Consider the following 23651-nt stretch of genomic DNA (forward strand, 5'->3'; position numbering starts at 1 on the left):
TTCCCATTACGTTATTAAATAAGCAATCATATTCATCTTTTATCATTTCCCCCTAACAATAATAATAATATTAATAAAATGATGATGTTAATGATTGTGAAGAACACTCCCCCCGCATTGGAATGAAGAATATATTAAATGTGGCATTACATATAGTTACATTATTACATTACATTATATTACATATAATTACGTTTGATATGATTTGAAATCGCGTAATTATAGAGCTCCAGCACCATCTGTGTTAAATAGATATTTGCGGTTGCCTGTACATCGAGCCTGAAATCAACTTTTTTCAAATGCGTTTTCTTTCATAGATATATTAACATTATCATTATTATTATTATTATTATTATTATCAATAATAATCAATCAGGAGACGATTCCGTCGTTAACACGGCAACGTCACGTCACGCTTACCCATAATCACTGCGCTTTCATTCATTTCACCTGCCACCGGACTACAGTAGGTATTTCAACCCACGGGGTGTTCATTAGCTCAAAACACGAAATAGTGTTACTGTTATGTCATTGTAGCCCAGTGTCTATAGCGTTTCATCCCTGGAGATTAGGCTGAGTGTGTTAGTGTGTTGCGTTAACTTTTACACGGCTGCTATTTGCCAAATGCGGCTTGCTAACGCTAACTGTAACGTTGAGCTAGCAGACTCAGGTTGAAGTTACCTAGCCAGCTAAATGTCAACTAGCTATCTCCGGCACATTTGGATTGTGGCACTTTCACTTACCAAAATCAGTTTGAACTCATGTATTTGCCCATGTGTTGCGAAGACAGTCATTAACAGAGAGTTGTCGCAGTGGTTAAAGTGCATGGTAAATGTCAGAAGTGTAATTACTGAGAGTTACGTCCAAAGTGGCGCTGGAATTTTTCCAGAGGATTTCACTGGCCTGTGCAGATGACCCAATGTCCCCCTCACGTCCTCACGGCGAACCGGCCGGTCACTCCTAAAGCCGTAAATGCAGAATCAAATAGAAAGCACCCACCACCAACCTACAGATAAAGTATCCCGCAACACTACGGTCAGTGGTGGAATCTAACCAAGTACAAAGTTGAGTGTTTCCATTGTATACAGCTTTATACGTCTACTCCACTACATCTCAGAGGCAAATATTGTACTTTTTACTCCACTACATTTGTCTGAGAGTTTTAGTTACTAGTTGCCATTCAGATTACAATGTTTCTTGCCCTTCCTGTCCACTGAAACCATGTACCTTCAAATGATTTGAGTGTTTGTGATAAACTCAAGGATCAAGTGTTAGCCTTTATGGGTTGAGAACATTCTCTTACCTCTTAAGCTAAATAAACTATTTGAAAAACCCTCTTGGATCAGCTGGAAAATGCATTGTCACAAAGCTGAAAACAGGCTGATTTTCAGGGCTCCTGAAAAGTTTATGTTGACGTTATGAGCATATGATGATCTTATAGACCATGATGCATTGCTGTAGATTAAACTACCCAACAGTATGTGAAGTAGTTAAAAATAGCTGCACCTCAAACATCTACTCTAGTAAAATGCAACATACACATTAAATGCAGCAGTAATATTCATCCAGAAACATCATATATAATAGTAAAACACTGACAGCGACCATTTTACTGCACAGCGAGTACTTTTACTTTTCATACTTTGAGTAAATTTTGCTGATAATTCTTACTTACTACTTACTTTTACTTTGGTGATGTTTTGAATGCAGGACTTTTACTTGTAGTGGAGTATTTTCTCAGTGTGGAATTCGTACTAAGATCTGAATACTTTGTCCACCACTGACTCGGTGCCATACTTCTGTAAGGCTTTGTCTTTCTGGAAGACACTGAACTGGTCGTGAGATAAGATGGTAATTGTTACTTTAGTTATCTGTGTTTAGTTATCTTTGTAGTTTACAGAATTACCTCATTCACCAAAAGTGTGAAAAGTGTATTACTTTGAAATGAACTAACAATGAATTGGTATAGATTGCCTCACACCCACAGAGTAAATGTTATCATTAAACAAACAGGATGACCTATTTTTAGGAAGTTGAAAGTCATAAACTGAGATTCCCACATTTAGCTATCCAAAAATTATGTACAAATGAATGTTTTAGTGTGGTACCAGGACAGGGTGTAGATGATTTCTTTTCTAGCTTTGATGTTACTTTAGGGCAAGCTTGAGGATAAATTCAGCTGTAAACTACATTTTGGTGTATTTATCTAATTGATCTCTCTACCTCTCAACAATTTTTTTTCCAGCTTGAGAAGTTGTATGCCCTTGGCTTGAAGCACCTGCTGCTGATTGCATATCCTCCTTAGAGGCTGCCATGCAAAACCAAAGTAATGATGCCATTGCATTCCAACCTTAGCACATCCGTTAAGACGTGCCTTGAAAATGTGGTCACAATCTACAAACTGATGGTTCAAGGTGAGAATGTATTTATTTGATAGTCATGAAATGCACACACATACATACAGTATATTGACTATGCGTTGTACAATTTTTGGTATTGATTTGCCCTGTACATTTCCAAACAGCACGAGCAGAAATGCTGGTCTGGCTGTAGCATAGCTACAATGTAGAGTCCTTTTAAAGAGCTGGTATTGTGTAAAATAGCTTTTGGATTGATTAGGATGAGGGTGGGGCCCTCTCGTGCTGTAAAATGACTCATTTCTACCTCCATGGTCTTGTTAAGTTATTTGAAATTTTGAAACGGACAGCTCAAGAGTGAGTGGCGTCGAGGCTAAATTTGAACTTGTTGCTACGTCACACACAACAGTCAAATCAAATATACAGGAAGCCTTAGCTTGAGTCCACCGCTGCCCAGCGCTATGCTGACCTCATACGCACCTTCTGTAGTCAGAGTTTGCATTTCAAAAGAAGGACGAGCAAAACAGGACACTGGAAGTATGTTGAAGCTAAGGCTAGGGAACTCTGGTTGTGTTTGAAATAATTACCTTTTCTTTGTGAGGAAACATAGACACAATCTTATAGTTCTGGAAATTCCTGTTGAAGATTCAACTGTGCAACTGCAGGTTCTTCCCCTTCATTCAGGGTCCGACTCCGGTTCATAGACCGCTATATACTGTCCTACGTCTCCAGCTGTAGCCATTTAGTTAAAGATGCGGCGTAAGGGAAATAATGAATGCAGATTTTATGTATATTTTATGTAAATATCTTCCGGACCTGTGAGGAGGGTTTGGATTTAGAGGAATCTAAACAACTTTTGGTGAATAAAATGTTAGAGATGTGTTTAAAATAGACTCAGTATTTATAAAATTAGTCCAAAAAGGGCCATAATACCAGATCTTTAAGGGCAATCTAGCAGTTAAGTACAAACATTCTTAGGCCAGGTGCACACTATGAGATAATCAGACTCACTTGGTCCCAATTTGCCCATCCGGGAGTAGCAATGTAATTTTAGTTTTTACAGTCCATGAAGACTGTAAACCTAACAGTGTATTTGCCACGTCCAGAAACTCCTTCTTTCTGTTCTGCTTTAGGTTTGTCTGAACCCCGAGGGGTCATAGAATCCCACTGTTTTCAAAAATACATAAAAAATGGCTAGTTGAGACATACTCATTGACATTGACAAATATGTTACATTATTTAAATGAGGCAACCACTGTATCTCTGTCTTAACATGATGTTACAGTGCAGGTAACTATCACACTTAATTTGACTATTTTCTTTTTTCCCCACTTCAATCCCTCTGGTGGCAGCGAGGAGCCAAATTGAAACTTAAGGCAGAGTGGGAGTTTTCCTTTAGATTCACAGCCATCTTTTAATATTCTGTTCTGGTGCAATGGAACTGTTTTAGAGTTTTGTAATAGGCAAAGACTGCAGCCTTTTAATATCATGTCAATAAAAATGAGGGCACTCAGATTATGTAAAAGGATGCATTATGATTGTCATAGCAGCTGTATGTCGGGAAGCATCTGTTAATGTATTTTTGAAAACAATGGGAGTCTATGACATCCAAGAGCTTGGAAATACATGCAGTGGAACATTATACAATGCATGTATAATGTATGCATTATACATGCATTGTAAGTAAGTCTTAGAAGGCTTTGCAATGTAAAATAATGTATTTAATTTTATAAATTTGAATTATTTTAATGAATTAAAATGTAATATGCAGAAATGGAGCACAATTTCCCAGAGTGGAAAGCTTACTATTGATTGTCCAACTATGGCCATTGACTAAAGACTTTTGCAACTGCAAATCAAATTCCATGAGCAAAAAAGGTGCCCAACTCCATGCAAGTCAGTGTCACCACAACCCAACTTCTCTCTCAAAATGCAAAGTTAATACATTTTTTTTGACAAGTGGTTACGATTAGCTCATTTGACTTATTCTGATGTGTCTCCATATTTCAACATGACTGCATCATTAACAGGATATAGCCGATCGACAGGTCGTCGATCACAGGCCAAAAGCAGGCAGACCAGCGGCTCTGTGGTTAACTCTCAGCTTTGCTCTGGCTCCCTGGCCCACGTGCCCTAGAGAAACCTGTGGGTGATGTCACACTCACCGCTTCCCTCTTTTTTGGCTGGACAGCAACAGTGGGGCCAGCCCTTTAAACGCGAATGACTGACTGACTGACTGACTGAGAGCTGAAGTTACACCCTTGGTCGGCCAGCGGAATGTTGGTATTTCCCTACTGGCCATCACTCTTTCAAAATGAATTTGCGGCAACAGTCTCCATTGCGGCATCAGGGAGCGTTTCCAGGCAGTGTTGCCAACTTAGAGCCTTTGTCCCTAGATTTACCGACTTTTCACAAACCCTTTAGCTAGTTTTCTTCACAAAAGCGCCTGGTGACAAATTTAGCATATTTTTAAACAAACGTTAGCTACTGAAGAGAGTCATCAGTATTGCCCCGCAAGCACTAGGTTCCCCTCCACAGGCTCACCTCAATGTGTCTCATTCCACTGACCACACGGCAGCTGACACAGACGTGATTGAGCCTCTAATATTCTGTTTGAGTGATCATTCTACAGGTAAATATAGCCCAAATGAAAGCACAGCTGTTGTCTTTAACTTATGTGTCTAGTGATTCTGTCAGACGACGTCAGTTATTAAATCAGGATTTTAGCAGTGCAGAGCAGCAGCTTGGAAATGGCTTGGCAGTGACTGCTGGTCAATTTGTAGTTTTAATGGGCCACGTTTCATTCACTGTTTATACCTGTTCCGTTGTCTGACAACAGAAACAGAAAAACATGTAAATGAGAACAGCTTTATTGGGAACTCAGCTGGATTCAATTACTGTATATGTGAGCACAGAGAGTAGGAGAGAAGCAAACAGATAAAAGGGTGTACAGCCACCTAGTCTTGTACACCGTCTAGGTTGCTTTTTTTTGCACTTTGGCCTAATTGCATATTATATATTGAATTTGTGCGTGTTCCATATGCATGTATAGGTTGGACAAGACTCAGCCTAGACCAACTTGAGGACCCCAGCACACCAGCACCACCCCAAGACACATCCATTCAACTGCCTCAAAAAGATGAGGGCTTTATCTTACATTTGGTGCCGTGTGACCCATCACCCATAACCAACCACTACAGCAGGAAACAGTCAACCTACCGCCACCAAACCACGCTCCATCCCTCCAAGAACCAGCACAACAGGTCCCAGTAGGGGTGGGAATCTCTTGCCACCTCACGATTCGATTCAGTTTGATTCGATTCAGTTCCCATTTCAGAGGGCTACGATGCGATTATAAAATACATACAGTTTTAATTCCATGTGAAAGCACAAAATTCAGATAACATAGAGATGCACAAGGTCTTTGTCTACCTGCCACAGGGGCGGACAGTACACCTTTATGACTGCCCTGCACCATATGGTATGTCAAATAGCTTTTGGTTATGTACAATTACATCTATTTTTTTATCGGCCTGCGTCTTTCTTTGCCTGTTTTGCGTACTGTTGGAATGGACTTGTCTGTGTATTGTCTGGAGTGGAGTTTGTTAAAGAAAAATGTTAATACAAAAAGTTCAGTGCTGTTTAAAACTGTCAGGATTCAGATATGCTATAACTGTGAATGCACAGCCATATGAAACCACAAAGTGAAAAACACTGTTTAAATTCAATTATGCAAAGGCCAACAAGTAGAAAAGTTATGAGGATTACATTATTTACACAACATTTTTCCAATAATTAAGCATATAGCTGGTCTTCATTTCAAAAATTTTCCAGGCCACCATACATGGGCTGTTGTCTTTGTGTTTGGGTCAGGCCATGCACAATTACCCATCTCATCTGCAGATGGCACCTGAATCCCCAAAGGGGATCTATAAAGGGCTTATCTATCAAATGCCATTATTACCCTTTGGATGGATAAATGAGTGTTTTTAATTAGAGGTTTTATTGCAATTTTCCACAACATTTTGGCATTTTAAACTGCTACACTGGGCCCATTTTTATTCCACCTACACTCTACATTTTTTTTTTAACAGGATTGTCCATTTTTTTCTTATTTTTCCACGAGCAACAATTACTGTGAAGAACATTACATACCATGATGTCAGTGTTCTTGAGAGTGAGAACAGAAACACTCGGTGTAGTTGAGGCCTTGCAGTAACCAAACTGTGATGTTTTAAATCGTGATTAACAGTTGGTTAATTGCCGCATCCCTACTCTGGAACATCTAATACTTAATACAGCAGCCTCACTGCACCACTTTTCAAACTATTCCAAAACAGGGTATACATATTACGATAATGACAATAAACTCAATGTGCATAACTACTCACTAATTCTTCTTAACCCTCTCTCCCTTCATTTATTTATTTATTTGTTTCTCAGTGAAGGACCTGGCCTCCATCCTGGCAGCCAGCCTGAAAACATGCAACGTACATTTCAAACGCATATTTTTTTCTATTTTTCAGTTAATAATTAAAACATGCTTAACAATGAAATTTTTTGGTTTTTACTTTTATTGCTCCGTAACATTGTCAAGTTGTGTCAAAAACAATTGAGGTCCATTAAAAATGAATACCTAAGAAATTTACTGCAACTAATGTCATTTTAACAACATTATCATTCTGTTTTATGGTTTTCCTTTAACATGTTGCAGCTGCTCTAATCTGTGTGGACTTAATAAAGTGCAACAGTATAACAACTCAAAGGGATTTATGATTTCTTTAACTGGAAGCAGCGTTGTACGCATTGTTTTGTTGCCACTTGCAATTAATTTCACAGTTGAATTGCATCTCGATGTAAACTATACAGTAGCATCCAACGGAAAAGTTACGATTTATGATATTTTGAACTATGGGAAACTGCTGATACCTTCACAGCTACCAAACATGTTCAGTCTACTGATGAACTGTTATTAAGAACTGAAAGTTGTTGATTCTCCAAAAACTAGAGTCGAGGAACATAACAAGCTTCCCCCTTGGAGCCACCGCATTTACCAGGTTCGTTGAAATGACTGATGTATAAGCTGTTTTGTGTTATGGTAAAACTTTAAAAATCTACACTGTCGTAAATATGGTTTCTTTTACAGCGCCAGAAAGCATCACGACCTCCTTGACACTGAGTATCAGAGCACAAATAATCATGTTTACAACTTTTAACGAAGGGCAACTGTTTGCAACCCCAGGACAGCAGGGGCTCCGGATCGTTGAGTCGTTCTGTTCACGACTTTATGGTCACATGGGTCAGGGAGTTAGATTGAAAACTTAACCGGGACATGTGTCCAATTCAGAACAGATGGATAAAACAAGACTAAATGACACTTGAATGAGATCTGTGAGGAAATTCTATGTTCATCAAAAAGCACTGAAATGTAGCCCTTATAACTATTAGGCCTAACCGTTTTCCGCTCAAAACGGCCGTTTTATTTTCCCATCAGTGATTTGTTCATTTTTAACAGCTGGGATGGTCCAGTGGGGAGCATGATCATAGAAATATTAAAGAAATATTAAGGGAATACCACAGACAGCAATGTGTCTCCATGATCCTCTCGCTCTCCATGACTACACATTGCTACTTGTCAGTTAGATTGTGGCGATGACACTTCTCTGTAGAGTAAATAGGTTACGATATTGAGGTGTATGGTCATATATGTAGAATTTAAACCATGTGTGAAAATAGAGGTATAGCTCAGAGGCCATAGGTCAAAGGTCCTCAGAAGGGCTTTGTAACTAAAACCATATGTGAGTGACAGTTTTTAGGAAAACAACTGTCCTATTTAAGAGTCGGTGACCAAGGCTGATTTTCAGAGTGGTTCATCGGCTTCACACCCTCTCACAAGCAGATCTGCAGATAATTGACTTGACGCTGTCCTTCTTTGTAATAAACCTTTAAAGGCAATCAAGACGGTGTCAGCAGAGTCCCCTTCATCCTCTTCACATCATCAAGACCATCTAATAAACTACAATATATTATAGAATTGGGTATTTATGGCATACAGATTAGAGGATATTATAGATCCAAAACGAAACTGACAGAAGGGCGGGACTGACAGAAAAAGGCGCAATTACCAATCCGTCTGCTACTTCAGCACCACGGACAGCGCCATGGATTTCTCAAGACAGCACTACCAAAATCCTGAGAGAAAAGCCATGTTTAAAGACAGCCTTTAAAAGAAGATTTGCATTCACCAATTTTACATTTGATTAAGTAGTCTACATTTAGACACATGCCTGAGATGATGATCTGAGGCGTCTGATATAGTGATCCGACTGCTCCGTTCAATTTCCGACCCTTTTTTCAAATCGAAGCGGATGTGAACTAAATCCATGCCATGTTAAGGTTTTTCTTTTAATAATAATAATAATAATGCATTCATTTGTACTGCACTTTTCATTCACGGTGAATCTCAAAGTGCTACATACATAACAACATAGGCCTACAACATAGGTAAAGAAAAAAGGAAGATTTGAGATTTTTTTTTAAAAGCCCTCCTGAAAAAAAAAGATTTTTAAGCCTGTTTTAAAAGGGTCTAGGGTCTGTGCTGCCCCCTCAGATGGTTAGGAAGGCTGTTCCCCCACGGTGTAGAGTTTAGTGGGGGCCCGTAGGAGCAAGATGTTGAAAGATCCGAGTGTGCGGGTGGAGGTTTATATCCCTAACATTTCCCAACACGAAAACACCAGTGGCAAGTCTCCCTGATAACTCAACAGTAGGACAGTTTAATGTCATGGTCATCAGTTTGAATCATTTCTTAGATTCTGCGAAATCAAGTCTGGAGACAACGTTGGCGCGCCTTACTGGATGAAATGTCTCCATTTAATTGAGGAAGACACAGTGTTTCATAATTAATGATTTTAATATTCAATATAGGCTATAAAACGGTGTTTGTTAACTGAGATAGCGGCGTGTGGATTCGTGGAAACCCACTGACAGCAGGCAAGCGGAAATAAGAGTCAAACACGGAAAGTCCACCCACAACGCAACGCCCTTCCTTAACCCTAACCTAACCTGTCCTCGCACATAAACGGGACGGAGACGGGTTAAATGGGGTATGTACAACCGCGAATCACGAAGATACAAAGGTTCTCCAGGGTTCTGTAAATAGTAGCCAACGTATTGCCGTCAGAAACCTGCAACAATCATTCCTTCATACTACTGGGAGGGACGAGGCCCCCTGTTCCCAGTCGGCCGGCCCGTCTTGCCTGCACAGTCGGGGAGGTGGAGCTAGACGCGTGTGATAGGACCCGAAAGATGTTCAACTATCAGGGCGAAGCCCGAGGAAACTCTATTAGCACACAATTTTCGGTTACACAGAGAGGCAAAAATCCAACAAGGCTATATATAATGACTGTGTATCCTCATGTTGCAAAATTAGGCTCACAGATGAATGTAGTATGTTGCTTAGGAAACAAGATGTAAGAAGTACATTTGTAGCTTGCACATATGACATATGGACCTATTAATTATGAACTATGCAAACACATTCAATTTACACATTAATTAGGAATTTGTTTTTCATCAGGTGACCCGAGGGCTCTGTATAACCGAATCCTACCTGTGGAAAGTGACGGATATCAGTGTTGACTGTCAGGCACTGACATGCGACACAGCAAAACCATTTCAAAGCCCTACGCTAATTGTGAATATTTAAATAGTACTTAATGAAACACTATTTTTATTTGCCACTTCAATGTACGTGTGTAAATTACGTAGCTTACGGGATTGCTTACTTATGTGTAATTAAACTGCATTATTTACATGTTAAAGAACTTCTATTTACAATAAAGCAGTCACATAAATAGCTAATTAACAAGTGACAAAACAGTGACAAGAAAACAAAACTTCTATAGCCCTTGTGTTTGAGTAATAAAGGCCTATTTAATATAAAGGCAAGTTTATTTCATACAGATCAGCAAGTCAAAGTGCTATACATAAGTCAAAGATAAAGACATTTATTGACATTACTGTGAACCGATGGAAGAGCAGAGTCACAACATTGTTGTTAACTGCAAGTTAAGATTGAAGGTTACTTTATTTGTCCACTAAGGAAATTTGTCTCGGACATAAAGGCTACCACATTAAAATGTGTACATACTGTACAATATAGTGCAGTAACAGACATAAAGTGCACAGCACAGACAAGTGCACACATAAGTGCGTTCAAATACATGCAACACAGCCCCTCATTTCTCACCCACCTTAGGTCCTGAGTTTAGGAGATTCACTGATAGAGAGATAAGAGTTTTTATACCTATTCGAGTATCTTTTCCTGTATTTAAGTGGAACCATGTAGCGTCCTACCTGATGGGAGCATTTCCAATTCGGAATACAGGACACGGAAGGGGTCAGCTCTAAATTTCCTAGCCTGTTCAACTATAGTCTTCTCAAAGAGCATTTGGAGGGAGAGATGCTCCCTAACCCCCACCACTTTCATTGCTGTGTGGAACACTCTGTTTATTTGTGATTTTAACTTCATGACAAGTCACCTAACCAAGCTGAAATTCCTTAACGTAATATACTGTCTATCACAGTGTGATAAAATAACATCATTACCCCGTGTCCAACCCCAAACGCCCCGAGTCTGCGCAAGAACCGATCCCCCAGATGTCCTGAATCAAAAATATTTTTTTTTTGTTTTCTTAGTGTTGACACTGGAAAATGGAGATAATGGTCAGCACACTACTGTACAAACTGCAGCTTCCAAACTATAGCCAGAAATGTCTATGCAGGAGCACAGTTGTCCTGGTCGCCTACAGAGCAGCGGCACCACAAGTGAAGCTTTCACTATCTAACCTACGATTGGAATTGAAAGCACTTTGGAAGTGAATCTGCAGTTTCCAGGAGGCAGGTTCAGTTAAGACTTCACCTGTGATATGACTATTTACTGTCGAACAAGGTAAATGAAAACATTTTGATGTTTTCTTTACATAACAGCAGAATGTTACTTAGCGATGATTTACTACAATAATAGTGATGAAATTAGTGTAGTCACATTTGAAGGGCACAATTTTAAGAGGGATGGTTTTCTTTTAATAAAGACTAACTAAGTAAAGTAACCAATTATTATTAAGGGCAAGTTACAAAGTAGAGTAACTAGTTAGTTTCAGAAGGGATTTCCCCAAACACTGGTTTCCATTAGGGCTGCCCTTCAGCCATGTCTAAAGCAGAAATGAACTCTCCAGTTCCTCTGTGTTGTTTGGCAGTGGCCTTTACACGTCTTCTTCCTCTGACTCGTGGCTTGTGAAGCCATTCTATCCCACTCCTCAATGTCCTCCTGCATGTGAAGTAAATCAGATTCCATAGCAGCTATACCACTGTACACATTTACAGCCTTTTGGTGTTGACTTTTCAGTGAGTGCCGCCTCCAACTGAGCACATTGTCGAGCCACTGTGTATCATCCTCCGTCAGGTCACCAAAATCTGTAGAGGAGTTGTGGGGAAAAACAGAAAGAAAAAGATGACACATTACACAGCAGCAAGGCTCAATGTAAACAAGCAAAGACAACTGCAAATGTATATGCTTTCTACAATGCTGCATATGCACTTAATATAGTGGTTAATGATTAGTCCGTAGACAGAAATGAATCGATTCTAATCTTGATAACGAATCATTTCAGTCATTTATTAAATGCGAATACCAAACATCTGCTGGTTGTAGCGTCATACATACTGAAAACATATGAAGAAATATATACCGAATAAATGAGTGCAGAACCTTGACAAATGCAGATGCTTCCACACAGGTGCACTGCATGGTAGAATGAAGCAATTAACATATAATCCAATCACGCACTGTGTCATGTCTAAAACTGCTGAGCAGGCCCAGTTGATTCTGACTTTGTATCGAGATGGCAAGAGGAAAAGATGTAGGTGACCTTGAAAGAGGGTTTAATGTTGGGGCACAGAGATGTGGGAATCAGTGATACGGTCAGATGAGTCATCCTTCACCATATTCTCGACCAATGGGTGAGTGCATGTGTGGCGTTCACCAAGGGAGCGGTACAGCCCTGAATGCTTGACCCCTGCAGTGAAGGGATCCGCTGGCTCTGTTATGCTGTGGGGGGGCATTTTGCTGGCCACTCCTGATGGGAGGGTGCTCTTGGGGGATGACAATGCCCCCATCCAAAGGGCAGGAGGGGTCACTGAATGGTTTGATGAGTATGAAACTGATGTAAGTCATTTGCTATGGCCTTCACAGTCACCAGATCTCAACCCGGTTAAAGACAACTGGTAGATTTTGGACCGACGTGTTAAACAGCACTCTCCACCACCATCATCTAAACACCCCATGAGGGAACATCTGTTGGGAAAATGGTGTTCGTCCCTCCAGTGGAGTCCAGAGACTTGGAGAATCAATGATGAGGAGCAGTGAAGCTTCTGGAGGCTGGTGGTGGCCCAACACTTTACTAAGACACTTTATGTTGGAATGAATAAATCATTAAAACTACATTATTGTCTGAACAGACTCTTTAGAAAGAACAACTTCACTTTGGCCTGAAACAGTAAGCGATGGGGTCTACTCATGTTGGACATGCAATGAGTTGCAGAGTGGATGAATATATTCAAATTTTAAGATCGCATACATACTGCTGGTTTTGATGCTCACCATTCATTTCGATATATTGTCCCATTCCATTGCTCCATATGACGATGTAAAACCGTTCAAAATTTGTAAAGCCAATGTACAGTGGTACCATAGGCACAGACTATGACACAGACTAAACAGAACAAAGAGCCAACTAACAATTATCATACCATCTTCATGTCTCTTCCAGGGTAGGATGTAGCTCTGTCACGCTGCAAGCCGACTCTTCATCAATCTGATCTTCTTCCACTATGGGGTTGTATTGCAAGACCTTTTTACGAAGCTGCTTCTTCAGCTATGTCATTTTCTTTCTCTAGCTTTGTCTTGCCAAGTTGCTATCTGCAAATTTAACTCCCAGGAGGTGGTGTGGAAAAGAGACAAAATATCTATATAGTTGTGAGGTTACAGTCCTTTAAAAGTGCAGGCATTTGTCATAAATATGCAGTGCCAGATGAGAAGACAACGATAATTTGCCCTTACCTTGACAGGTCATCCACTAACTGGAAGGATGACTTTGGCATAGAGTGTAAAGCACTTTAAGTGGTCAGTAAGTCTAAAAAACTTTGACAACACTTGATGAAGGTTGTCCCTCTTTTGTCCGTTCAAACCCATGGCCTGTTGAGTGAGCATGTTCACTATTCCTAATTAAAACAAAAATGCATCCACAAGACAAAAGTAGGTGTTCACATAAAAAAGGCAATAGTGAGAGAGAAATCTGATAGACATAACTAAACCTTTAACCCAACCTTTAAAGGTTTGTTGAACTGGAAATTACAGTAAAGTAATACTGCGATAACTTTCGTAAGGAGGGACAGAAAAAAAAGCTTTCCAAATTCTCTGTAAAAACACTATTCAGGGCTGCCTTATCACAGTTTTTAGTGTAAGTTTAACACCAACCTGCCTTTGTCATGTATTTAACACCAACCTGCCTTTGTCATGTATTTTGTGACGAGAGATGCCCTGGAGAGAAGGCTGTTCACCTGTAAAGAAAATATTACAACTACTGTTCAGTCTCCATTACATAACAATACTACATACACATCATAGATCACAAACTGGATGGTTTAAGAGAAAACACGTGTACTGAATTAACCCAGGAATCTGGGACCCCTTCCTACAATGTGCATGCATATTGTGTTGTATACAATATCAGCTGCCTATCTTTCATTTAAAGGATGTGCTTTATCCCTCACACCAAACCTGTCACTCTGATGACAAATAAATACTTTTAGTTTTTAGCGTTTGGTTTCTATTTAGACCCCTTGTATCCATACAGTTACAATAATGGCGTCAATAGCATAATGGACCTGCTCCACTTCCTCTTCCACTGTGCCATCCCATCTCACCTGCAACACAGCATGAGAAGTGTTACGTAGCATTGCTTAGAAGGTTTGATATAACATAATCCAACCAGGCATGACAACACTGCACAACACTTAAAAAATTCTTTGCCTCAAAGATTGTATGTTTTATCTATATATTTGAAAAAGAACATTATAAATGGTCTCTCAGATTTCTGTCAGTGGGAGACGCTCTGGTAACCCTTCTGCTACGTTGTTTAGGTAGGGCCAGTACCTAAAAAGCAGGAGCAGCATATTTGAACGTTAAAAAGATCCATTTCAATTGACATGACAACAATGTCAATCTAAAATGACCACAGCACTTTAAAGCTGAGGCACAGGCCATTTTAAACATGGTGATGGATTTGCAATATGACAGCAAGGATTACGTGCAAGTAACGTCCATACAGAAGAAGGTGGCATTTGGCTTCTTTGACATCTCTCTTAGAGGAGCCGTTAGATAGGCAAATATTTCTCCACGGTAACGGTTCAGTCCTTGTAAGAGAAGCCTGTGTCTTAGAAATCAGAAGATAATCTAGTGGTTAATAAACACATCTCTGTCATCTGGGTGCCTATAACAAAATATAATACTTGGTTGCTACAGAGGATGAATACGTACCACTCCCCAATCAAAAGTGTGCAATGCTTCCAATGGTTACTAAGACTGAGACTTGGACTGCTTCCAATCGAAACTCAATAATGAGACCAGCCTCAAGAATCACACACATCTACACACTAGTTGTCTAGTTGTCTTTTCCGTGGTCTTCCAGGCCTTTTGTTGTTGCTGAGCTCGCCAGTACATTACTTCTTTTAAGTACTACTTAAAAGTACTTAAAAGAAAGCTTTATAAATAGTCTGACTCCTCAAACCTTGTTCCAACAATCAACAGCCATGGGCTCCTCGAAACAGCTGCCTAGCTCTCTGAAAATTAAAATAATTGATGCCCACAAAGCAGGAGAAGGCTGTAAGAAGATAGCAAAGTGTTTTTAAGTAGCTAATTCTTCAGGTCATAATGTAATTGAGAAAATGGCAGTTAACAGGAACATTGGAGGCCAAGTTAAGGCCTGGAGGACCAAGAAAACTTTCCGAGAGAACTGCTAGTAGGATTGCTAAAAACACAAATCAAAACCCCTGTTTGACTGCAAAAGACCTTCGGGAAGATTTAGCAGACTCTGGAATGTTGGTGCACTGTTCTACTGTGCAGTGACACCTGCACAAATATGACCTTTATGGAAGAGTCATCAGAACAAAACCTTTCCTGCGTCCTCACCACAAAATTCAGCATCAGAAGTTTGCAAAGGAAATACTCAACAAGCTTGATGCATTTTGGAAACAAGTTCTATGGACTGATGAAGTTAAAAATAATGAGAAAAGGCAAGGTTGGGGAAAAAGGGTGCAGAATTTCATAAAAAGAACACATCTCCAACTGTTAAGTACAGGGGTAGATCAATCATACTTTGGGCTTGTGTTGCAGCCAGTGGCGTGGGGAACATTTCACTGGTAGAGGGAAGAATGGATTCAAATAAATAGCAGCAAATTCTGGGAGCAAACATCACGATGTCAGTAAAAAAGATGGAGAGGAAAGTGGATGGCTTCTACAACAGGATAATCATCCTAAACACACCTCAAAATTCACAATTGACTACCTCAAGAGGCACAAGCTGAAGGTTTTGCCATGGCCCTCACGGTCACCTGACCTAAACATCCTCGAAAATCTGTGGATATACCTCAGAAGAGCAGTGCATGCAAGACCAAGACCAAGACCAAGTCCAAGAATCTCACACTAGAACTAGAAGCCTTATGCAAGGATGAATGGATGAAAATCCCCCAAACAAGAACTGAAAGACTCTTAGCTGCTACAAAAAGTGTTTACAAGCTGTGATACTTGCCAGAGGGGGTGCTACTAAGTACTGACCATGCAAAGTGCCCAAACCTTTGCTGCAGGCCCTTTTCCTTGCTTGTTATTTTTGAAACTTTAAAAGATGGAAATAAAAAAGTAATCCTGCTTAAAATATTAAAGAAATGTGTCATATTTTGCATTTTGGACATCAGGTTATCTTTTACTCGCTTAGCTTTTCACGGTAACAGAAGTTTTGACCAGGTGACCCAAACGTTTTCATGCTACTCTATAACAACAAATATGATGCATTGTTGAATGAATTAATGTATTTTTATTTTCATGTAATACCATTAAAAATGTCCATCCCATATGGGATTGCATGACACGCAATAACATAGGTGAAACCACAAAGCAATATACTACTGCAACATTTAATTCTGTGTACAAATAAATGCATTAATAATAATCGAATAATATAACTGTGATAATACTATCACATACTAATACAACACTGAAAGAGGCCAATCAACATACTTTTGCTTTTAATATTTAAATACCTTTTACCTCAATATAGAAATACTTACCTACAAGTTAATGCCCTGCATTTTACTTCAATAAAAGCACAGAAGTGTTATCCAAATATATACTCCAAGCTTGAAAAGTTAAATGGGTCATTTTATAGCAGAATGTTCCCCGTTGGTGTTGACTGTTGTTACCTCCGTCAAAGAGGTTCTGTTTTCACCCGTGTCTGTTTGTTTGGTGGTTGGTTTTGTTTGTCAGCAGGATTACAGAAAAATTGCTGAACCGATTTGTGCCGAACTTGGGCCAGGGAAGAGCTCATTACATTTTGGTGTGGATCTGGTTAAAGGGGTGGATTCAGGAATTTTTCACTTTCCTTAATATTGTGAAATAGGGCGTTTTTCACCTTGGCGGAATTATGAGCTCTACTGAGTGCAGTCTAGTTACTGATGCATTAGTTTGCTTCGCATCATTTATAATCACTGCATTTTGTTGTGGCTGGTTGAGGTGGAGCTAATTATCATTAAGTGAATTTTTATAAATTATTTTATACATTGTTGAATAGTAGTTCATCTATAACAATGCATCATATTTTGCATATCAAGTGTTTTGTTAATCTTACTTGTATTAATAATAATAATAATAATTGAGTAGGATTTTTTAAAACTGTAAGTTAGAAAGTTGCTTCATAGGTTTGAAACAAGAGAACAAATTAAAAATAACAAAATAAATATGGTTTAAATGTTTAAGACAAGGGATGAAAACATAATGCTAAAGTACGTCAAAACAGAAACTCATCCAAAGCCAGAATAAACGTTTTCAGATGATCAGGGAGATTGTCTGCAAAGTAACTGAAAACTGTTGCTGCCAGATAAATAAAAAGCACAATATTTCCCTCTGAAGTGTACATTACTTGTTTAAAAGTACTAAGTTACATTCTATCAGTGGGTATTGCCAGCTGGGTATTTCTGCTTTGACTGGACCGACAATTTCTTCGACGCCGTTGCAACTGGACACACTCACACACACGACAAAACACTGCCCTCTTGCGGTTTCACCTGTGAAGTACCCTTTTAAGAACAATAGCACCGCAGTACGGAAGGAAATTACGTCTATTTAAACCGACCAAATACAACAGGTGGCAAAACAGAACTGCTGGAATAAAGAGACTGGTTGAATATTTTTAACGTTTTTACTCAAAACTGTATGTTTTATACAGCTATCGCCCGGGAAATCCGCTGTGTTATGACCAAGAAGATGCGTCTAAGATGAAGCGTTATTTGTGCGCAGCCATCAGGAAGAATACTACGCAATGCAGCGACCGAGTATAACTACCGGTAATGGTCTTCTGTTATGCAAAAACGTAAATATTTATGTCTTCGTGAGTGCACAGTTTTGCATTCTGGTGCAGTCTGTTTGGATGTCGCGAGTACGAACAAAATGGAGGGTAATAACCTGATAAGTTGTCTAGTGTATGTGGACCTGTGCTCCGCTTGCGCTGTGTTTTCACTGGTTTTCAATGTGATTTATCTGTTCTCAGGATATTTTTGCTGGACAGAGACAGAAGGAAAGAATCAAATTAACTCTCTCAGCTGAGAGAACCCGGATTTGTAACGCCATTACTTTCAAATGAAAAGCGTAGAGTATGTCCTAAACTATAAGGTAATTGATTAGCCTGTGTACACAAAAACGGGGTATTTTGTTATGGGAATCGCCTTACAGGCGCTAAAAAGTAAAATATTACAAGGAGGACCTGATATCTCAAAATGACCGACTCGCGGGATGCAGCGAGTGTTCCCGGCCCCTCCGGCCTCTGCAGTGGGGCCGGGCTAAGTTTCATCGCGGGCAGAGGACGCCACAGCACGGTCATGAGTCTGTCCTCCCCAACTCCACCGGGAAGGCTGACATCCCTCAGAACCAGGGACTTGACACTGGGGGGATCCTTCAAAAAACCAAAGGTAATGAATGACACGCCAAAGGGGTGGAATGTAATATGAATAATATTAAATCACTAGGAGACTGGACACCAAAAACTGAACAAGAACCGAATGTTAAAATTAACAAATACCTACACGTAGAGAATCTGATCAGTAGAGGTAATTATGTATGTAGGTATGAATGCATGAATGTTTTTATTCAAGTATCATATGCCTAAAGGTGCCCAGCCCACATGGGCCTACAGGACACCAACATTAAGTTACCTTCAGTGACAAGAGAAAACAAAAAGAAAAGAGATAGTATATGGTACTGTATATGTGTGACAAACACATTATATCAGACATAAACTGAATAAATTAAACATGTAACTCTCTTATGTTGATGATGAGCATCTAACAAAAACTGAGCTATGTCAAATGTCTTATATTTTCTGATGGGCCTGTGGAACAATCTCAAAACAATCTCAAACTACGTACTGGCTCATATGGTACTACGAGGTTACAAATGTAGCTGGGAGAGAGGCCATGAAGTGCCTTAAAAGTAATCAATCGGAAAAATCAATTCGAAAACATACTGGGAGCCAGTGTAAAGAGGCTCTTTGTTCTGATTAAAAACCTGAATTCTGTACAGTCTGAAGTTGAATAGATTTTTATTTATTTATTTTATTTTTTTTAGCTAAGACAAGTAAAAAGCCTGTTGCACTAATAAAGGCATGAAGAAATAAAAGCATGTAAAACTGCTGCTGTGTTTTAAAGAGTTAGAAAAGATTGTATTGTTGAAATATGTTTTAGATGAGAGAAACATGACACGACCAACTTTGTGGCATGCTGCTCAAAACTGAAATTACTATCAAATAAAAAACACTAAGATTTCTTGCTACAGGCTTGAACTGTTCCAGTAGAGAACCAGCAGATGGCAGAATTTGTCTTGTAATGTGCTGAGAGCCCATCAAAAATTATTGGCTGGGTCGCAACAGTGGGGCCAGCCCTATAAACATGAATGTCCTTGACTTACTACTCAGTCAGTAGTGAGTGAGTGATAAAATTACACCATTGAATGCAATGTGACTAAGTGCTGTAATTTCACCATTGGTTGTTGCTCTTTCAAAAATGAATTGGCGGCAACAGTCTCCATTGCGGCATCAGGGGGCGTTTCCAGGCAGTGTTGCCAACTTAGAGCCTTTGTCCCTAGATTTACCGACTTTTCACAAACCCTTTAGCTAGTTTTCTTCACAAAAGTGCCTAGTGACAAATTTAGCATATTTTTAAACAAACGTTAGCTACTGAAGAGAATCAGTATTGCCCCGCAAGCACTAGGTTCCCCTCCACAGGCTCACTTAAATGTGTCTCATTCCACTGACCACACGGCAGCTGACACAGACGTGATTGAGCCTCTAATATTCTGTTTGAGTGATCATTCTACAGGTAAATATAGCCCAAATGAAAGCACAGCCGTTGTCTTTATAACTTATGTGTCTAGTGATTCTGTCAGACGACGTCCGTTATAAAATCAAGATTTTAGCAGTACAGAGCAGCAGCTTGGAAATGGCTTGGCAGTGACTGCTGGTCAATTTGTAGTTTTAATGGGGCGCGTTTCATTCACTGTTTCATACTTGTTCCATTGTCTGACAACAGAAACAGAAAAAAATGTAAATGAGAACAGCTTTATTGGGAACTCAGCTGGATTAAATTACTGTATATGTGAGCAAAGAGAGTAGGAGAGAAGCAAACTGATAAAAGGCGGGTCCAGCCGCATACTAGGGTTTGACTGGTCTTGTCTAGTCTTGTAATTCCAATAAAAGATTGGTTTAGTAAATCTATTGTCAGACATGTTAATTAACCTATTTCACAATTGCAGCATGTTACCCTTTTGCCTAACTTCACATGGCTGCCATTTCACAAGTTCATTACATAAGTTTTCAATAGCAATTGCTTTTTCAATTTTAGCTCCACCAGTGGCCTTAACTTCTTTCTCTGTGAAGCTGGCATTTAAAAACTGATTGCAGGCATATGCCTCCTGCTGCGTATTAGCCTCCATGGTATGCTTAAAATGAAAAATATCATCCCAATCAGATGTACAATTATTCACTGAAAACAAAGTAGCAAATCATTTTTCCATTTCAAAACACAGTTAATCCGAGGACTCATTTTACAGCAACAATTCCATGGGAATTGGCTTAATTCTTTATTTGGACCGATTGTCAGATTATTGTTTACATACATGCAGTTTCTTATGAAAATTATATTGCTTTTGCTTAAATTCTTGTTTTAACTACAGAATTCCCAAATTGTACATATATACATATATGTATATATATTTATACAATGTGTGTGTGTGTGTTTTAGGGCCACTTAATGCACACTCAAAAACCATGCGCAGCAGCTCAAAATGTGTCTCGTTTTTATAAGGGTGCATACAGATTTAGAGTCCCTTCAACCCACAGGCTCAATAGTTGAGGGCAAATAAGACCCTGTAAAATCAGTTTTGTTTTTGCTTCATGGATTAAAATGGTAATGTGATACTTTTTACATGGTGAGACAACATATTTCCTTCCTTTCAGAGAGAGGTCAGGCTCAACTTCAGGGTCTCAGTAAGAAAATTCATTTGATTGATGACTGTTGTAATGCATGTACTAATGGAAGGGTCACAATTAGAAAGAAGATAGTTTTTTTTAAAAAAAAAAACCCAATCTGCTAATAAGAAAGAAATATCTGTATCATCGCCAACATGCAAACACGCTTTATAGTCATGTAATACTGAATGTGACAGAAAAGCATTTACAGCATATTAAATACACCATGTATTTGTAACAGATTTGTTTTGAATCCCAACAAAGAAATACTTGGTATTAGCAATGTTTTATATTTTTCTCTATTGTCTTTTTTTCGAAGAAGACCTTTGAGCCAAATGTCCACGCTGTGAGGAAAAGCAAAGATGAGTGAGTGACAATCAAAAAGTTAATTCCAATCTCCTGTACTGAATATTTTATGCTGTCAGTATGTTGTGTTTAATGGTTATAAACTTTTCGTGCCATTCTTCCCCAGGTTAAAGGAAAGGATAAATTTGACTCCAAAAATTGAGAAAAGAGAGAGAGTTGAGAGGAAAGGAGTGAGGGAAAACAGAGGGAAGAGGAGAGAGAGGCCTCAGACCATCCAGTCTCACTCTATCTTTGAACAGGGTCCCGCTGACACTCTATTCAAAACAGGTGCACACCTCTCTTTTTTTTTTACTGTTCTTTATTTTTCAAGGACTTTAGGAATAGCCACCAGAGGCTCAGTTACAGATGCATTATAGTTACACTTCTCCTTCCCTCACAATCAACCCCTGTTCAGGCTGGCGTGGTGCAACACACCTGCGTGACTCCACCACCTCTCCTGTGTGTAAACTGGTGAAGAAAGAAAGGAAACATTCAGAGGAGGATGAAGATGAGATACTCTGTAAACTACAGAGGGATGATGTGAGTACTTCCTGCAAGCTGCTATTCCTTAAAGGATAGCTTCACAAATTTCACAAATTAATTCTGTCTTAAAGTGCCCATATGAACACTGAAATAGATTGTGCTTGCTATGAAGAGGGAACTTAGTACTAAAAAGGTTATCTAGGAAGAGCTGAATCACAGGAAACTGGACTTCATCTTTCATCCAAGAGGCTTCTTCAGTTCTGTTTTTAATAGTGGGGAGTACCAGGTATTTAACCTCTGTGGGGTTGTGTGTGAATGGTTGTTAAATCTCCTGGGAATGGATGAAAGGACAGCATTGTAGGTGGGGGATAATTTAGAAAGTACTCCCAGGAGATTTAACGACCATTCACACTTGGACTGATTTGACTCCAAAAACTCGAAAGGCTGTCATTTACACTTGGCATCAGGTGACTCCAACGACTCTAACTATTGTTGTTACAATAGCCGGGAGCACTAATGTACCAAGTGACATCAATGGCCAGAATGAGTCGGATCAAGTGGGTAACATATTAGTTTCATATAAACTTTCAACTACATTTTGCACAGAATGAAGACCATGAATATTTTCTCCCATCATTTACACTGGAAGAGCTTTAGAAAATTATGTTTTCACAGCCAGTATCAACAGGAGGAATGATTACAGCAAGCAACAGCTTAATTTTTTATCTGATTACCAGACTATTGGTTTAAGACAAACTAGAAATTTTGAAACTATTCTTTAAATCTGAATTTTTTTTTTTTTTTTTTTTTGGCCACTTGGGGGTAGCACAACAAGACGAGCTGAAAACACAACTGAACATACTATCACCTCATGTGGTTGTGGCTATTGTGTTTGCAAACTGTTACCTATTTACACATGCAGCGTACACAGAGTAACTTCATCATTCAGTTGTAGTAGCTGAGTTCACATGATGAATGTTAGTATAATAGTCACTCTCCTTTTAGCTCTGGTTTGTTCTCCACCACCAACAGCATATCTGGCTCCAAGGCTAGGCTCATTCCACTTTTGACATTTTATTTCACATTTGGCACGGTAAATGACACAACTCACACCAAAATGTCTCATTCTACATCTAAAAGAAAGGTTGACCTGGAGCTTTCATGAAAAGTGGACGGTCAGTTATTTTTTAAGGAGTTAAATGTGGCAGTTTTCTGTCTCAGATGCAAGCAGAAAGCTGTTGTTATCCAGGAATTCAGTATAAGCTCATTCTTCTCCACTAGAAATGAAAATAAAGTTCTGTGGGCTTGATTGATAGCTGCAAAGCATTAGCTAGTTACAGCATCAGTAAGGTTTAATATATATTGTCAACCCATAATTATAATAATTAACCTCATAATTAATATTATATGTTGCACCTACAGTTCATAGATGATCCAGATCTGAAGAATGATGCCAAGCTGAAGCCCATCCAGCTGCCTCTGTATCAGTCCAGCAGCTTCGTCAAGAGCCAAACACAGGTGTCCACAACAGGTGAGAAAAACCACCTCTTAGTACTTTTATTGCTACTGTCTGAACACTAGTGTCACATTACATGGCTGTTAACAATGAGCTCATTCT

The 23651-nt window shown here is 39.3% G+C and overlaps 1 protein-coding gene and 2 long non-coding RNA genes across 6 annotated transcripts in view; 2 read left to right on the forward strand and 1 right to left on the reverse strand.

Annotated features, from left to right (window-relative positions):
• Nucleotides 1-385: 385 nt before the first annotated feature.
• Nucleotides 386-7111, forward strand: LOC120787046. Of its 4 annotated transcripts, none has more exons than XR_005706854.1 (3): nucleotides 386-466; nucleotides 2246-2414; nucleotides 5410-7111. It is a non-coding gene; the product is annotated as an uncharacterized LOC120787046 (long non-coding RNA). The 4 variants fall into 4 exon arrangements; XR_005706856.1 differs by having other exon boundaries at nucleotides 404-470; XR_005706855.1 differs by lacking the exon at nucleotides 386-466 and adding an exon at nucleotides 477-1035.
• A 3158-nt stretch (nucleotides 7112-10269) lies between these two features.
• Nucleotides 10270-14456, reverse strand: LOC120787047. Its single transcript, XR_005706858.1, has 2 exons — nucleotides 13167-14456; nucleotides 10270-11831 (listed from the first exon to the last, which is right to left on the reverse strand). It is a non-coding gene; the product is annotated as an uncharacterized LOC120787047 (long non-coding RNA).
• Nucleotides 14457-17721: 3265 nt separating this feature from the next.
• Nucleotides 17722-23651, forward strand: part of zgc:171971 (uncharacterized protein LOC569690 homolog) — a 7205-nt gene continuing 1275 nt past the window's right edge. The window contains exons 1-6 of the mRNA XM_040122808.1: nucleotides 17722-18032; nucleotides 18236-18653; nucleotides 21525-21571; nucleotides 21678-21838; nucleotides 21966-22090; nucleotides 23456-23564. Of these exons, the coding sequence (XP_039978742.1) occupies nucleotides 18462-18653; nucleotides 21525-21571; nucleotides 21678-21838; nucleotides 21966-22090; nucleotides 23456-23564 (634 nt within the window). The 5' untranslated portion in view covers nucleotides 17722-18032; nucleotides 18236-18461. The remainder of the gene's footprint in view (nucleotides 18033-18235; nucleotides 18654-21524; nucleotides 21572-21677; nucleotides 21839-21965; nucleotides 22091-23455; nucleotides 23565-23651) is intronic.

This window comes from Xiphias gladius, unplaced genomic scaffold, assembly GCF_016859285.1.
Source record: "Xiphias gladius isolate SHS-SW01 ecotype Sanya breed wild unplaced genomic scaffold, ASM1685928v1 HiC_scaffold_1030, whole genome shotgun sequence".
Taxonomy (NCBI): Eukaryota; Metazoa; Chordata; class Actinopteri; order Istiophoriformes; family Xiphiidae; genus Xiphias; species Xiphias gladius.